Source organism: Scardinius erythrophthalmus, assembly GCF_964197995.2.
Source record: "Scardinius erythrophthalmus genome assembly, chromosome: 12".
Taxonomy (NCBI): Eukaryota; Metazoa; Chordata; class Actinopteri; order Cypriniformes; family Leuciscidae; genus Scardinius; species Scardinius erythrophthalmus.
In genome coordinates this window covers 23062705-23081535 of record NC_138232.1, presented here as the reverse complement: position 1 = coordinate 23081535, position 18831 = coordinate 23062705, and the positions used below count along the sequence as shown (strand labels likewise).

Sequence of the window (18831 nt, the reverse complement as noted above, 5' to 3'; positions counted from 1 at the left end):
CCGCGAGGAGGCGAGGACTGAGGAGTGAGGAGGCTTCCTGAGGAGTTATGAGGGAAGATACACAGGTCTATCCTTTGCTAAAGAGCTTTATTGACCAAACATGATGCATGTATAAATTCTCCTCCCCCTTCACATCGGTCACAATAATTTTAATTTATACTTTACCTTTGTTTATATAAACCACACATCTCACATATTTCAACAGGGTATCTTGCTTTATTATTATTTATTCTGAATTTCTTAAATAACCAAACTAATACAACATTAGGGCAGATCCTTTGAGTGCAGCTGATGACGCTCGAATAATCAAGTATTCCAATGTATAAAAAAGCTTTCTTTCGATTCCTCTGTCCTCATTTTCTTTCCTTGCAGCCTTCCCTTGCATCCTACAAGGGGTGGAGCTGAGACACGAGGAAAGGAAGCAAGGAAAGGAAACGAGGATGCACAAATAAGAATTGAGAAGCACCCAACGAATGCCATGAACACACAACACGATTTTAGCCCCGATTTTCACTCGCCAACAGTTTTGTGTAAATCACAGACAAATTCCTGGAATCAAAGGCAATCTGTGCTCTTTCACGTAAGTGAAAATCCTGTAGGCTATATTATCAAAGACGTGATCTGAGAGAAGCGCAGATGCTTCGTGATAGCCTGTGATATATTTAGCATGCTTAATATCTGGACCTGTCTGCGACTCAGAGTAGCCTTCTGCAGTGTGAAATGTGTTTTGAGTGGAAATTACATTGCGATGAACAGAACAGAACATTAGCAAGCATGGCTACTATTCTCTTCTTCATATTTTTTTCCATACTTTTCCTTATCCTTTTTCACTGCAAATCAGCGCACAGCCAACTTGGATCGCAAGCTTCTTGCGGGCTATAATTTTTAACAGAAAGAAATCCAGTCTCGCCTTTCCTGTCTCACGCGTGATCTTATACATAATTTCCTGTATCACTTCTCTAGTCAAGTTTGTTTGGTTGTGAAACGTAGGTGTAGACCAGACAGAGTTGTCGGTGAATTGTGTGTTCCCATTATTAAGAGTGTTAAGGCCCTATACTCACAGCAAAGTTCTTTTTCGTTCTTCGCTTAGGGGTAAAGAGAAGTTCAAAATACGTGAGCAGTGATATACCGTAAGTTAACATCCTGTGTTCGGGATCTAAAGTGTAAAGGCTTATCACATTGCCCCATTATATTTCTCCAAGGTATTTACACACAAGTTCTCTGGTGATCAGTGTATCTGAATAATTTGTTTGGTATACTTTCGCACACATGTTTACTACTTTCTCAGGTTTGAATAGTGGGGTGGCCTATCAAATGTGGGATGGTCTTGTTCAGTTCATTAGACCCACAGGTTTTTAGCAGATGCCTGAAAGCAGATTTTTCCTTATTGAGAAACAATGGCATAAGGAATAATAATGTAATCCTCTTCAAGAGAACAAGTGAATAAAGACTTGAACATGATGTTAAATCATCTCTGGAATTTACATGATGCAGTGATAGTTCTAACTGACTCAAAATAATTGATTAAAAGAAACAGAGGACACAAACAGCCACTGCATTTTTCTAATTCGCATTAATCTCAGAATGATGCATGTTTATCTACTGTCATTAATACTCCATGATTTCTCATCTATGTTGGACATGCAGTAACATGGAAGTGTCACTTGCAAGGGCAATGGAGTCATTCGATTTCATAGTCAGTGTGACAGTGCGTCATGTTTACTGCAGATTTTAATCGTTCTAAGAAATGGAACACAGTCACAGTCACTTTCTGTGGCCTTTGGAGAAAAGCCAGTAAAATTACATTAACACTTCTGAATAATTTTTATAGGTGCTGTATACTGACAGATACACATTTGCAACAGAGTTTGTTTTAAATAAAGAATACTTAAATTAAAAAACTAGTTTTTAGATTACATGATTTGAACTGAAGTTTAGACACTGCCTCCCTTCAAATCATTGGAACACATTTTTACAATGTTTTACTATTATAGACTCAAGTGGCTTAAAAATCAAAACACCATAATTTGTTTAACTTAGGGTTAACTATGGGTTCACACATACTATTATAGAACCAATGTCCTGATTCAAAATGAAAGTACAGAAAATGGCATTTTCAATGACAGATTTTTTTAATGCACTTCATATTTACAAATCAAATCTACAAAATAGACGCATGTTAAAATATGCTTAAACTCATATTTCCAGTGCCATAGCCCTTTACACAATCCCAGGTTACTTACATCCCAAAATTACATTTTTGATACAGTAAGGCCAGAAATGCAAAACAAAATACTGGCACTTCAAAAGTAGCTTAAACACATTGTTAAAACATTTCCTGTTGTTTAGGACACAAAGTACTGAAATTGAAGTACTGGACTCATTAACTTTCAGCAGGTTTAATTTAGAGTTTCCTATTTTCTTGTTAGCTTGAGAATCAGTGGTAACACACACTACAGGCAGAAGATACTCAGAAAACACACAAAGCTGTACCAGGATCATTGTTGCTGTAAAGAATGTCTGCACAAAACTGAGTGGAGCTAACCAGTCACTAGAGGCACAGACACCTTGCAACCTGTTCACATACTACAGCAACAATATAAATAAACTTCATAACATAGTCCACTTACAGTATTTGAGGTACAGTATGTCACACAATCACAATTCATTGAAAACTACTGCAATACGGCTTATATATTTAACAGAATATAACAGATCAATTGAGTTAATTGTAGCATGTATAGCTGACAAATTATGCGTTCTTTTGTTTTCATTCTGTTGATTATTGACTCCCAAGGTCATGCTGGTTTTCCAGTAACATATGATTCAAATATATAATAAAATATGTTTTATGAAATCAAATCAAGTGTGCGATTTCAGGACAAATATTCTGACTGTAAATTCTCTTCCTTGATGCAACAACACAAATGAGCAGAGGCGGTCCATCAGAGGAGGGAAGGTGGATTGAGTCTCCTTGAAAAATTATTCATAATAAACATAGCAGCTAAAGTGATAAAATTAACTTTGGCAACACTTTATTTTACAGTGTCCTTGTTACATATGTTACATGTATTTAACATAGTAATAACAGTAAATTATGCATAATTACATGCAACTAACCCTCAACCAAATCCTAATCCTACCCTATGACCCTATAGTAAGTACATGTAGTTGCTTAATGTTACTCAGTACTTAAATATATAATTATACTGTAACAATGACACCTTAAAATAAAGTGTAACCTTATCTTGTTTTAATCATTTTACTTACGTGCATAACTTTTCCTTCATATGAGACAGCTCAAGCGAATTTCAATCACTACATCACAGTCAGAAAGGATATTTAAATAACATTAATTCAAATGATGCAATGTGGCACAAATAAATCAAAAGGGAGTAAAATGTGTACTTATTCACATAAATATGAGAGGCCACCCCTGCAGTGCGTCATGAAGCCGGTGGTTATAAAGGGCTTTGTTTATACAACACCATTTTCACCTAAAAGAGTAAAACTGTTTATGTGTTTTGGCCATTAATTTACATGACAACAGCATTTTGGGATCCTGAAAACACAGACTTTTGAAACCGATTCAAAGTGGAAGTTTTTTAAAACAGTACTGTTATTGCCTTCGTGTAAACTATAAAAACGCGAATTTGTGAAAACGGTCATGTCATGTGCATGGATATTACTTGTTCAATCTATAGGCGCATAGTGTTTCTTTACAAAGAAAGGAGTGTTTTAGTCATTTTCGCAGATCCGTGTGAACGGGGATCGTTTTGACAAGGTAGTCGGCTGTATATGTGAAAAACGCAAAGGAAAAACTTGGCGTCGTGTAAACCTACCCTAAACCAGCGTTCTCAACTCTGGCCCTCAAAGTTCACTTTCCTGCAGAGTTAAGCTCTGACCCTAATCAAACACACCTGAACAAGCTAATAGCAAGCTAAGGTAGGTGAGTTTAATCAAGGGTGGAGGTCAACTCTGAAAGAAAGTGGATCTCAAGGGCCAGAATAGAGAAACCCTGGTTAAAAATGTGCTATAATGGAATGGAAAAGTGAAAGTTCCTCTAAACAAGTGAGTAAATGTTAGATGAAATTTGACTCTCAATTCATTTACAAGTGTTTAAATATTGTTCATAGTCTGTAGATGGCGCTGCATTATTTGTTATGTTTTTTTACTACAGTACTAGTCTGGTCAAGTGTTAACTTGGTGATCAGAAAGATAATGTCATTAATTATCAAATTATTATTCATGTTGTTAGATATTAGGGAGAGATTGAATTGTTTTAAATCAGATATAAAATATTATCTCAGTATTAGAGATTAATAATGATTTACATATTAAAGTCTGGGAAATTCCCTTGCAGACCGCCACTGAGAACAGAAAGGCAGACTTTGCAGTTCCCTTACGTCAACCTTGTAACACTTCATTATTTTCTGCAAAATGCTTAATTTTTTCCAAGATTAAGAGAAGTTTATCTAGCTGTTCATTTCTTTCCTTCCTAATTCACTTAATCTTGAATATCTTTTAAGGGTGCTTCACACACAATAGGCTCTACTTGTCTTTAGTCATTTAGAAAAATATAGTCAGTTGACAAGCCAGCAGCAGCTTCTAAACCTAGGTGTTATTTTGAAATGAATACTTATGCTATCGCTGATAGCCCTCGGTCGCTGGAAAAAAGTATATAGCTGAAAAAAGCATCAACTGTTGGGCTTGTCCTGCAAATTTACATTCATCACAATCTGCGGTTTTAGCTTCTCTGATGGCACTAAAACTTGCATGGTTTAGGCACTATTAACACAAACATTACATCGCAGGTGGACTGCAGTAAGGTACTTAGCATTTGATTCTCATTCATGACCTTTATAACTGTTAAATTATGTTGCCTGTCACTCACACACATACACACACAAACACGCACACGCACACGCACACGCACACACACACACACACACACACACACACACACACACACACACACACACACACACACACGCACACAGCTTCATGGAGGTGGGGGTAACTTGACATCCAAGAGATTGTAAGCGAAAATGTTCCAGAAGATTCCACAGAGGATAAAGATTGTGTAGACACTAAAGAAGATCCAGAACAAGGACTGTTCCTGTAAGCGCTGTTCATAGTTCTGAAGAACCACAACACCAAGGGTGAGGCCCACTGCCACACCCCCAAGATGGGCCACAAAGCTGGGATTAGGGCACGGTGGGAAAGCTGGGGGATAGAATCGGAGCCAGACGGCACGACCAAACTCCACACTCACTGTAAATATAGAAAATGCTTAGTTTGAGGGGTTACATGTAGAATCTATATGAGTGCTGGTTATAATAGAAATTCCAGTAAATACAGCAAATCTTCAATAAAGTAAACTTAAAAGTACATAAAGTATTTTTTTATATATTTATGTTTATTGGACTTATACTCACAGTGAATGCAGAAAATAAATGTATTCAAAAGGTTTTAGTTTTCAATGTCATTGTAGAAATGTTCTATTTGCAGGTATATGGTACCTATAATTAATTCATAGGACGTAAATGTCTGATACTAGGGGTACTGTCAAGATAAAGTGAGTTCTTGTGAACCACCATACACAGAATCAATCTGTGGGAGAAAGTCACCATCAGAGAATGGAAAAGTTCTTCAAACTTCCACATTTTAGTTCTGGAAATAACTAGGGATGCGGATAAGCTGATAACTGATAAATGAACCATATTATATTTCATATTACATATACCATGTAAAATGTCATGTTGAATGAGATAATTTAGGCATTTCAACACTATAATTTTTTTTTATTTTTTTTTATTGGATAGCGTTATTAGATTATTGTTATTTTTAAAGATTAACTTCAAAGGACAATTCCGGTGAAAAATGAACCTAGGGGTAATTAACACATGGTTACCGAGTCGATCGTTCCCTGGGATGCGTTTACATGAAAATCGAATGTAAAGAGTTTCATCTCTAAAAACAGATTAGCTCATAACACTAGTATATGGGGCCACGAATAAGTAAAAGTAAATCGCTAGTTAATACCACTAACAAGGCTCAAAATAGCCTCACACTAACACGGTAGCATAATAAGGGTCCCTACATGCAAACCGAAGCATCGAGAACTTTGTAAGTGTACAGACAGTTTAAATAAACAGATACTTTATAAAGACAGTACATTATGCGTTTACAGCAAGCGGCAACCTCCCCGTCTCTCTCTTGAAACCAACACAGAAGTGAGTTAAACTGCAATTCGTTGACTGGCCGCTTGAGGCTGATGTCAAAAGTGAGTCAAATCTGTATCTCCCCCATGTTAAAATGCCAAATTTTACAGCAGAAAAAAACATGTTTACAGCCTGGTGTCTGTATGTGGCTTTGGTCTATACAGCTAATTTTGCCCTTCATGACAACTGTGAGGGGGGTGAATTTTTTTATAACTCATCCGTTTAGTTGATTAATATTTAAAGTTCTGCATAATTAAGGGTGTGGCCACTTGAGTGACAGGTGGGTTGTCGCTGATGTTAATGCTAGCCGTTTGTCTGTTGTTACTAGCCGTCACTTCACCTCAGCAAATGTTAGCTGCTGAACTTGCCATCTCTGCCGTGTTTTGTGCTTTTTTTTCGGGATTATTTCATACAATTTAATACACCCATTAAGTTACTTCGCCCACGGCTTAGGATTCCGTTGTTGTCGCCGAGTAGCCTATCGTTCGAGAGAACAGAGCGGTGTATTTCAGTTTTCCTCTGTGTACATGCACTAATGGATGTCTGACAATTTCGTTGGTTTTTTGAGTTTTTTTTTTTTTAAACGTCAATAAAGGCTCGTTCGTTCTGCTCTCACGGAACAGATAGATTATAATATGCTTATGTAAGTTACCGTCAGGTGAAATCATGCAATAAATGCACATCCTTGAATGAGCGTGGATTTTCTAGCGCATTTACTTGAACTTCATAGGCAATAACGTTATATCTATGGTTTAACCCATTTGAGAGGCAGCCAAAATCAGAATTTAAAATGGACTGAATAAGCTCTCTACGAACTTGACGAGCGATGCCGCGCTGACGGACCATAGACTATAAAAAAAGAGTGACTGACATGTAACGTTAACGTTATGCACATAAATCACTGTCACACACACTCTCTCAGAGTAATATTAAGAGTTCCTGCATTACACATTTTCAACTATCAGAATAGTACAGAATCACGATACACAGTCTCACATGTAGCCATGTCTTTTAACTATTATAATATTTCGAAGGGCAAAAATAGGAACTTTTAATTGGCTTTACATCATCAACTGTCACTTTAGCGCGAGGCCCTGTGCAGTCGCAGACTTGGTAACGTTACTGTCAGTTGCAACGTTATAGAATTACCTCCCCAGCCTGCATAGATATAAACATATATCTATGCCCAGCCTGAACTAAATACTCGATCACGTCGAGCTAGGTGATTTCAGATAGCCAGGCTTCAGCTCCACTCACGCCCCGCCTCTGCCCATTTTCTGCAATCCGGGAGTGATGCAAGGCCAAGATGGCGACCAGCCGCGGCGCTACCATTGGGCCCGGGTGGGCCTGGGCCCACCCATTTTAGGTCCGGGCCCACCCATTTTCTACTATGGTTTTGTACGTTTCTTCATTCAGATCTATTTGCGATCCATTCCATTCTAAACAAACAACGCAGTTTACATGCTTCGTCCTTGTTACATTATTCATTAAGATAATAATTAATAAATGCACGCATAATTATCAGTGAACTTGATAAATGTTGCAGATATGTTTCACATGCATGCACAAACAAATGCCTTTCAACTTATGTGTGCAAAATTCAGAATAAAATGAATGTGCAGCAATTTGTACAAATAGAGAGTCTGTAGGTTGAGAGTCTACTGTGTTGTTGCCATTAAATAAGCGCATTTAGTTTCATATTTGTTAAAATATTATAATGTTATTTTTTCATCTATGTTGATTATGAAAAGTGAACCGCACGAGTAAGATAGGATGAGCAATATCGAGAGACATGGAGCGGGTCAGACATAATTTTGACCACTTAATTAAGTTTTGTTTTGCAGAAAGACTTTTTTTAAAGTAAATTTCGTTTTGTATAAATTGTATCTTAATTTTAATATTTTTTTTATCAACCAATTGCCTGGATTTAATAAATAAAAATATTTAAATATAGCAGACAACACAATCATAGAGGCGCCCGCGCGGTCACTTGCATTGCTCGTGAACAGGAGCGCATCTCATCCTAACTTAACGAAACTCAGCATATGCCTCACAGACATGAAATATATCTTAAGAAAGCTTGAAATGTCTTTTTAACAATTTAAAACGAAAAGAAATAGGCTACTCTCTGGTTATGTAATCCATGATGTGCATTTCTCTCTATAGGCGCGTTCACTACTACGGAGATGGCGATCGTCAACTTCATCTTTACAGCTGTTGTTGCTGTTAATAAACTAAAAATAATAGGCCTATAATTTTATTAAGCAATAAATTAAATAAAATTGTAATTGTATTAAAAAAGCAACAAAAAATTACTGTTTAATTTTTTTTTTTACCTATGCTAATTCCGCATTAAATTCAGGTAGGCTACTGAGTCGCTGTCCTCAGTGCCGCAGAAAAGCGTTGAAACGGAGATGAAGGGGAACCCGTTTTTTTTTTTGGTTTTTTTTGCTTATTTTAACTGGCCCATCCAGTTTTCTGGGGGCCCACCTACAATCAAATTCCTGGCGCCGCTAGTGATGGCGACGGCCGGCTTCGCCCACTTTAGGCTTCAAAAATGCTCTTCAGAAACCTACGGGTGACGTCACGGACACTACGTCCATATTTTTTTACAGTCTATGGTTTACAGGCAGCAGGCCTCTTGAAAACAGTCTCGACTAGTCTAGTCACGAACGCCGTGCACTGTTTTCGAAGATGACGCCTGCCTGAAAACGCGTAATGTACTGTCTTTATAAAGTATCTTCTTATTAAACTGTCTGTACACTTACAAAGTTCTCAATGCTTCGGTTTGCATGTAGGGACCCTCATTATGCTACCGTGTTAGTATGAGGCTATTTTGAGCCTTGTTAGTGGTATTAACTAGCGATTTACTTTTACTTATTTGTGGCCCCATATACTAGTGTTATGAGCTAATCTGTTTTTAGAGATAAAACTCTTTACATTCGATTTTCATGAAAACGCATCCCAGGGAACGATCAACTCGGTAAGCATGTGTTAATTACCCCTAGGTTCATTTTTCACCGGAATTGTCCTTTAAGTGAGCAGTAGATGATGGCAAACGTAATCTAAACATAAAGTAGGGTGAATGAGAATGCATAATTAAAGGTGATTTATGTAATTTCAGAGATGGCAGAATCTACCCAACCTAAAAAGCCTTAGCATCCATCTAAAATCTAGAGTCTAAGATCTATGTCTATGTGTGTTATCAAAGCATTAATGGCAAGGAAAGCCCCTTATACTTGGGAGCGGTACATATGAGGTGTTTCTCCCTCCTATCTGCTTCAAGGTCTTGATAAATTGTGGCAGAACTTTGTTGTTTAGAATCCAGTATTCCCGTGATACTTTTGTCTTTTATGAGTTTAATAAAAAAGTTTAATAAATAAGTCTCTTCTTCTGTCCAAACATACTGCGCCTTCTTTAAATAATGATCGACTTTTACGTACGCCAGGTGACCTGTAAATGCAAAAAAAAAAAAAAAAAAAACTGTTTCCATTGCAGTTTTGCAAAATATTCCTTTTTCAAATTACCTGAAAAACCACCTCATGCGAGCCTAAAAACTTTTTTGCGATATATGGGAGTTTTTGCTAAATTGACGTGTTTCCATTGGGTGTATTTTCAATTCGCAATTTCAATTTGCGCAATTTGAAGGATAATGATTACGCGGCTATTGTGAGGCTCGTCGCCTTCCATTGTCAATTGTGCCCATTCCTGTTTTGTGTCTCTCAAACTGGCAACCCACGTGAGCATTAATTCTTGAGGAGGAGGGGCAGGAGAAACAACTCTCTCCAATATTTAGAATTTGGTTTGAACTGCTAGCTGTCAATTTTACATACTGCACCTTTGAATATTCAATAAATTAAATAATTTCTAATTTGCTGATAACTGTTTTGGAACCAATTTATTTTGCGTCCCTAGAAAGGACTTTCAGTATTTGATATTTCCAGCAAAAAATTTCATTTTTAGCATGAGTAACATAAAAACAGTTTACATACTGCACACCAGAGCCATTGCCATGCGAAAGAGCTTGAACTGACACTTCATCCCTGACCAGTTCTGTAGAAGCGAGAGAGAGAAACATCAAATTAGGATATAAGAGTACAAAATTGGTAGTAGGTAAGAGAGAAAGCACATCAGTATTCTTTCTTAGACTGTTCTGGTGTTGTTCCAGGGAATTGGTTTTGGTACCCCATTTTATCAAGGTTGCTTCAAACTGAAATGAAAATTTGTTCTGGCATTTTCCGTGATGATGTGATGATCAGAGCTGGCATAGGGAGAAGCATTAGCACCTGTGACACATCAGCTAATTCAAGGTCAGTCTTGCTGTTTTGCATGTAATATTCTAAATAATAACTGAATCAGTTTTGATTTGACCTGATGAGAGATCAGTTTTTTTGTGTGAACAAACTATGTGTAATCTGAGTCCTGACCATGTAAAAGTGCTGACACAAAAAAAATCTATCTGAAATGCTGAGCAAGTACAAGAGGGTTTGTGATCTGATCAGGGAGAACTGTGTATAGCCCCAGTGTTAATATTTAATGGCTGTGACCAGGTCATTATGCAGTACAAAATACCTCCATTCACTTAGAGATAAGGTCTAAGTTTTAGCAGCACAGAGGTCTTTGATTGGTCAGCGAAAGAGAGGGAGGAGCAACATAAAAGACTTGAGTTTAATAATAATAATGCGCTACATTTATATAGCGCTTTTCTAGGTACTCAAAACGCATTTACATATGGGAGGGGGGATCTCCTCAACCACCAACCACCAATATATATATATGGGGATGATTAGGAGGCCATGATAGACAGAGGCCAATGGGTAAATTTGGCCAGGATGCCGGGGTTAAGCCACTACTCTTTTTTCAAAGGACATCCTGGGATTTTTAATGACCACAGAGAGTCAGGACCTTGGTTTAACGTCTCATCCGAAGGACTGTGCTCTTTGACAGTATAGTGTCCCCATCACTATACTGGTACATTAGGACCCACACAGACCACAGGGTGAGCACCCCCTGCTGGCCTCACTAACACCTCTTCCAGCAGCAACCTAGTTTTCCCAGAAGGTCTCACATCCAGGTACTAACCAGGCTCAACCCTGCTTAGCATCAGTGGGCAACCAGTCTTGTGCTACAGGGTGATATGGCTGCTGGTTGCTAAACATGCTATTTAACATGCGTATCATATGGATGGCTAAAACGCTTGTAACAAGAGCCTAACAATCTTTCAGCTATTTAATGATCTGAGAATATTAATGGGAACAGCTGTCTATGAAATAAAGGCAAAAAAAAAAAAAAAGGTCTATGAATAACGCACATACACGTCAGATAGGGTTAATAGCTTGAGTTATTGTGTCATTTTTGTGACAAGAGAAATCAGGCCGATCCTCACACTCATTATTTATCATGGGCTTCCTGTTTTTTTTTTTTTTTTTTTTTTTTTCAAAAGAGAATTAAAACAGGACCTGAATGAAGACTGAAGTCTATAATCTAAATAAACCACTATATGGCACCATTGTGATAAATTGATTTTGTATTTAAATTTCTAGGCAATGTCACAAATTGATGCTGAACCATTTTCATTTTCTAGAGCAAAACCTGATCACAATTCCTCAAAAAGGTAAATAGTGATTTCTCAATTACCATGACGACATTGGCGAGGTGGGCAGAGACCAGAGCATAGACTCCCCCTGATGATCCGACCACAGGTGCTGTCATGTCCGTCACTGATACAGCCAATGAACCTGCAGGAAGACAATGCAGACAAGTCACAATAACACAAATATGATATTTTCACCAATACTTTCTCTTTCTTAGAAACTGGAGCCAAAATCACTTGAAATGAATCCATTGTTAACAATTGAACAAATGACAGCAAATATGAGTCAAGAGATGGCAGATTGAAAGAATATCAATGAAAAATGACAAATTTGAATCTGTCACAATGCTATTATAAGCTCATAAGACATTCTGCCTAAGATAATAAGGGGGTGGAAATAAATAAGGATGACAAAATTGTAATTTTGGTCACAACTTATGTTACAGTAGGTGTCTTAATTAAATGTTCTCGCATAAAAAATGCAAGATACAATGTTGCCTACTTATTGTGTTTATGTTATATTGCAAAACACTTTTGCTGCTATTGAGGGGGGAGGTAAGGTTAGAGACAGGTTTAATGCTATGGTTAGGTTTAATGGTGGGTTAAGGTGTAAGGGAAGGGTCAGCAGTGTACTTGTAATATGTAGTGTATCAGCAGTGTAATTATAGATGTAATTACAGAAATTAATTACAGCTGTAGTAACATGCAGGTATTTTTTTAAATATAAGTATAATTTAAAAAAACAGTAAGCAAAATAAATGCACTGTATCATATTATTAATTTAAATAGTACATAATAGTTAAAGACACTTAATAAAAAGTGGGACTGCAATTATTAAACTATTCCTTTAATGTGGGTGTTTTAAATGAAACTCAATTTACTGCATCACTGTGGAAATTTTTATTCATAACACAAGCCTCTTGACTTGAGACCTGCAGAGACCAGACTGCAGAGTCTCATAACATATCAGCAGATTTATCGAAATCCAGATAAAGGATTTATTTTCAAATATTTACAAAATGTATATTTTCGGTTTAAATTGCGTTCTGTGGAGGGGGTGCTGGTGCGGTGTGGGCAGTCAGACTACCAGCAACATGTGAGAAGTGCTGGTACGCATGTGCAGTGTACCAGCGCATACCGGCCCACTTCGAGCACTGTAATGAAAACAAACAAGTAAGTTCTGCTTCTGAGGAAAATAAGGCATCGGCCATGTTATTTGGATATGGCAACAAACCAAGGCAACAAACACAGAAAACTGAATTTAATCGTAACAGATACTACTGAAGAAAAGAGCAACAAGTGAATATGTGTAAAAATGTAATGGCTGTATGCAGAGATGAAAGCAAACTGTCACGATTATGTTCTGTTTGGTTCATTCCTGTCGTTTCTTTTAGTCTCTATGGTTACTAATCAGTTAATTCTCGTCCAGTTGATCCCATTTAGTTCCTTCATGTTCCTGTATAAAAACCTCCTGTTTGGTTCAGTTTGTTGTCGGTCATCGTCTATGTTTAAGTGGTTGTATTTATATTATTCTCCAATGAACTCCTGTGTTTCTATCAGTGGATTTAATAAAGACTGTTGTGTTTATAGTCCTTCATCGTGCGATGTATCTACACAGCCAGATCGTAACACAAACACGCAACCTCTGATTACTATATCAAGTTTCTCTAGGCAGAGAGTGGCAGTGTCTTATAAAAATGTAATTACAGGATGTACATTCAAATTCACACACAGTGAATGCACACTTACCCATTGTGATCAGACCTACATACTGCTGCTGCTGATTGCTGTGTAAGAATGTGAAATACTAGTAGACGAATGTGACTTAGTGACACCTCAATGTGCTGTTCCATTTTTATTTGGTCACATGCACATTAAAGTATAGCTAAAGTGCACAATTTTTTTTATGTACTAACAGCCTATCTATGTGGTAATAATGGCACTTTAAAATGTACAATGTGGGTGATTTATTTGCAATAACAAAATTAAAGAACTTTATTCCTTTTCCTACCACCAGACATTAAAAGCATAGTTCACTGAAAAAAGTCATCATTTACTCACCCTCATGTGAGTTACACAAGGATGTAAACACATATTTATGACTGAGGAGAAGCAAATTTAATAATGTAAGAATGAACCTTGGAAAAAACAAAATTGACTATTAAGGCCTGTTCACACCAGGAACGATAACTTTACAAATAATGATAAAGATATAGTTCTAAAAAACGTTTTAAATATAAAAGAATAGCATTGTCCACACCACAACTATGGGCCCTATTTTAACAATCTAAGCGCATGGTCTAAAGCGCACAGCATAAGTGCACTTAGGGCGTGTACGAATCCACTTTTGCTAGTTTAACGACAGGAAAAATGGTTGGCATGCCCAGCGCAAGGTCTAAAAGGTCTTACCCCTATTCTCTTAATGAGTCATGTCAAGTCAAGTCAAGTCATCTTCATCTATATAGCGCTTTTAACAATGTAGATTGTTCAAAAGCAGCTTTAAATTGATAATAGGAAATTAAAGTAAAGTGTTTTGGCTTTATAGCAGCTCTAGAATAAAGTTATTGTCCAGCTAAAGTTAGTTTGATTGATTCACTTCCGTCGCAACGATCATTAGTTATTAACTTAGGGGCCGCTAACACGACACCATTTTAACAGAAAACTCTTAAGTTCTTACTGCGCAAACTTCAAAAACGCGAACCAGTGAGAACGCGATGGCGTGCACATGCGTATTACGAGTTCAGTCTATAGGTATGCAGACTATGCACGTTTGAATATATGTGCGTAGGTGTGTAGTCCTTCCCTACAAACCAACCCTCAACATACAACTTGTCTGGCCTTAAAATTAATTATACAGTATTTTTATCACTTCCACGTAGCCACGCGAACCGGAATTATCCGGACAATGCTTTATCTGTACAGAGGTAAAGGGAGGGGAGGGAGGCCTTCACAGGGAAGAGCCTAGTTGACATTTCAGGACTGCACTGTCGTCGCGTCCAGGCGCAGGTCCTTCATCAGATCTGGATACAGCCTGGATCCGGCGGACTGCGGTAAACCTCGGGATAAACAGAGAGACTAATATTAGCGTAGACGCCATTCTTCTTATGATGTAACGAGTAAATCAGGATTTATGGGAAGTGTTCCCTGTTCCGGCTGACCTAATCTATGCAGCCTAACATTGAATTATAGAAGTCTATAATGTATTATGTGAATGCTAGGTCAAAGAGATGTGTTTTTAGTCTAGCTTTGAACTGACAGAGTGTGTCTGCTTCCCGGACAATGTTAGGAAGACTGTTCCAAAGTTTTGGTGCTAAATAGGAAAAGGATCTACCGCCAGCAGTTGATTTTGATATTCTAGGTATTATCAACTGGCCGGAATTTTGAGATCGCAATAGACGTGAAGGACTATAATGCGTTAAGAGCTCGCTCAAGTACTGCGGAGCTAAACCATTTAGTGCTTTGTAAGTAATCAGCAATATTTAAAAATGTATACAATGTTTATTAGGGAGCCAGTGCAGTGTTGACAGAACTGGGCTAATATGGTCATACTTCCTGGTTCTGGTAAGAACTCGAGCTGCTGCGTTTTGGACCAGCTGTAATTTGTTTATTAAGCATGCAGGGCAACCACCCATAATAGCATTACAATAATCTAGCCTTGATGTCATAAACGCATGGACTAATTGTTCCGCATTTGTCAATGAGAGCATATGAAATAATTTAGATATATTTTTAAGATGGAAAAATGCGGTTTTACAGATACTAGACTCGTGACTTTCAAATAAAAGATTGGTATCAAAGAACACACCCAGGTTCCTAACCGACGACGAAAACTTGACAGAGCAGCCATCAAGTGTTAGACAGTATTCTAGATTATTACGTGAGGAAGTTTTATGTCCAATAAGTAGAATCTCTGTTTTTTTCAGAATTAAGTAGTAGGAAATGACTTATGATTTAAACCATGCTTATGCAATTCCACTAATGCCAACATAATTTTCGAGTCTACACTCTCAGAAAAAAAGGTACAAAAGCTGTCACTGGGACAGTACCCTTCAAAATGTTTCTAATATGTACCATTTAGGTACTAATATGCACACTTTTGGAACTAATATGTGCACTTTTGGTACCAATATGTACCTTTGAGGGACTAAAATGCACTCTTTAGGTACAAAGGTGTACCTTTTGAAAAGGTACCGCCACAGTGACAGCTTTTGTACTTTTTTTTCTGAGAGTGTATTTAAAAGAATGTTGTGGTCAATAGTATCAAATGCAGCACTAAGATCGAGTAACACTAATAGAGTGATACAACCACGATCGGATGATAAGAGCAAATCATTTGTATCTCTAATGAGAGCAGTCTCAGTACTATGGTACAGTCTAAATCCTGACTGAAAATCCTCGCAGATATCATTTCTTTCTAAAAAGGAACAGTTCTGAGGATACTGCCTTTTCTAGTATCTTTGACAGAAAAGGTAGATTCGAGATCGGCCTGTAATTGACTAATTCTGTACGATCAAGTTGCGTTTTTTTAACAAGCGGTATAATCATAGCCAGCTTCAAAGTTTTTGGTATGCATCCTAATGACAAAGATGAATTAATGACATTAAAGGGATAGTTCGGCCAAAAATGATATTTAACCCATGATTTACTCACCCTCAAGCCGTTCGAGATGTATATGTCAATCTTTTTTCAGACGAACACATTTTCAGTTATTTTAGAAAATGTCTTAGATCTTTCAGTGGTTATAATGTGAAGTAATGGGGTCCACCTCCTTCAAGTCCCAGCGCAGCCAGAGAGCAGAGCAAAACAAAACTCTACGTTCGTTCTACGTCACGATGCTTCCTACGCTATGCTACGAAACTAGACTTCTAAGTAATTCTAAAATTATTACTATAAATTACAGCAACACTTCCCCCTTTGCCTTTCAGACGAGGCTCATGTTTATGACAGTAATCTTGCGAGGTGGACTCATTTAAAGTAATGTAATCGTTTGGTTTCAGCCAGGTTTCTGTCAAACACATGCACATCTAGGTTATAGTCTGTAATCATATCATTAACAATAAGTGCTTTTGAAGTAAGGGATCTAATATTCAGCAACCCAAGCTTTAGCATTTGCTAATTTTTATTATCATGATTGTGTTTTGGGCATAACGTGCAATATACTAAACAGAATATTCTTCCATTCCCTTAAAAATTTGTGTTAGTGCCATGGTGGATTCACTATTTACAAGTTGGAATTTGCAAGCGAAAAAACGGAAAGCTTCTCTAGCGAGGAAAGTGTACATGCGTTGTGGACCCGCCTATAGGCGCACATTACTAAAGCGCTCTTTAAAAAAAACAAAAAAACAATATTGCGCCATTGACTTTAGACCAGGTTTCAGTTGGTCAAGGGCGCAGTCTATTTCAGTTGCCTCAAAATAGCAACGCGCCAACAATGCGCCTGAACACACCTTGTTTTAAGACCAGCATGCCCATGGGCGCACAAATGGGCGCAAATGCATTTGCTATTTAACCCTCTGGGGACTAAGCCCTTTTTGGTCCGTTTCTCTATTTTTACATTTGGGCTTATAAACCATATGTAATGGAGATGGAACACCATGTGTTTGGTATCTATGGATTCAGAAAACCCTAAGCTAACATAAGAATGCATGTAATGTGTTTATAAAGGAAGTATGAGTAAAAAATATTTACAATAAACTACGAAAATTTTATTTTAGTCATTTATTACTGAAAATAACACCTCACACAACAATAGTGAACAGTTTTTGAACAAAAAATATATTTTTCAAAACCTTTGCTTGACAGACATTTGTAATTGTTCAATCAAAAGTGTAAAGAACAATGAAATAATGAACTTTATATACAAACAGTCCCAGGCGTTTTTTCAAAAAGCTGTCAGAATTCGGATTTCTCCTCGTCACTTTCCAGTAATTGTTCCAGAGCTTGTTCTGAGGTAAATCTTGTACTGCTTGCCATCATAAAAGTGCTAAAACAATAAAATAATAATGCTATAATTGCTAATATGCTATATATATATATATATAAATAAATATTATAAATATTATAATCGTTCTTCTGTCTCTCTCTCATATAAATCTCTGTGTGTAATACTCCGCTCCGCTCCGTTCTCTCTCTGTCTCCTTCTCCACTCAACGCTGTTTGCGTCATATCACTTACTATAGTACCACCCCTTGCAAGGCTACAGAGTCCTCTGATTAGCTAGAATACGTCATGGTAACCTTCCTCTGATTGGGTAAGAAAAATATTCCTCCCAGCGGCAATTTTTCCATTGGTCTTTGCCCGTGGAATATTCCTAACAACATCAATTTCATTGGCCTTATACGCAGTGGTATTACGCAACAAGGAAGTGTGTATACCATATACCATTGTTTTCAGCGGAATCTGAGGAAGACGGCAAAAAAGACCGCATCTCTCTATCATTAATAGTTTTTAAGATAATTACACATTTGTAAAAGTATGCCATTTTGGGCGGTACCGCCCAATCCGTCCCCAGAGGGTTAAACGTGGCGCAGGGCGTGAAAATGATAACTGCGTCGGGCTGAAACTAGCAAAAAACCCTTGTGTCGTGCCTGGCACTGAATTGCGCCAGGTGTATAGGGCCATATAACGATAAGGACACAGAAAAACAATATCATTGAATGATTTTTTTCCAGCTGATGAATGATAAAAACATTGACAGCCAATCAGAATCCATTCCGATTTTAAGAGCTCGAGCAATTAAAGCAGCAGAGGGCAAAACTTCACACAGGCTAATAATCAGAACAGTTAAGTCATCTGGTATTATAATTCACAGGTATTTAACAAATAGTACAATATAAGATTAACCAACTTCACATAACCAAACCTGTTTATATACCCTGCAAGCTCTACAAACAGCCATTAGCATTTCAACTTCTTACTGGAGTCTTCTCCAAAATATTCCAGAAATGTATGACTAATGTCCCAGCTCTGCTGCTTTACAGCTGCAGTAAAGTGAGGGCTGGGGTTAAACTTCTC

At 37.5% G+C, this 18831-nt stretch overlaps 1 protein-coding gene across 5 annotated transcripts in view; it reads right to left on the bottom strand.

The window, feature by feature from the left end:
• Positions 1 to 2109: 2109 nt before the first annotated feature.
• rhbdl3 (rhomboid, veinlet-like 3) overlaps positions 2110 to 18831 on the bottom strand; it is a 129832-nt gene continuing 113110 nt past the window's right edge. For 4 of the 5 annotated variants that reach the window (XM_081380025.1, XM_081380026.1, XM_081380027.1 and 1 more), the window contains 3 exons: positions 11862 to 11962; positions 10217 to 10277; positions 2110 to 5274 (listed from right to left, as the gene is read on the bottom strand). In XM_081380025.1, the coding sequence (XP_081236151.1) occupies positions 5003 to 5274; positions 10217 to 10277; positions 11862 to 11962 (434 nt within the window). In that variant the 3' untranslated portion in view covers positions 2110 to 5002. The remainder of the gene's footprint in view (positions 5275 to 10216; positions 10278 to 11861; positions 11963 to 18831) is intronic. The other variant, XM_081380028.1, reaches the window with a different exon arrangement.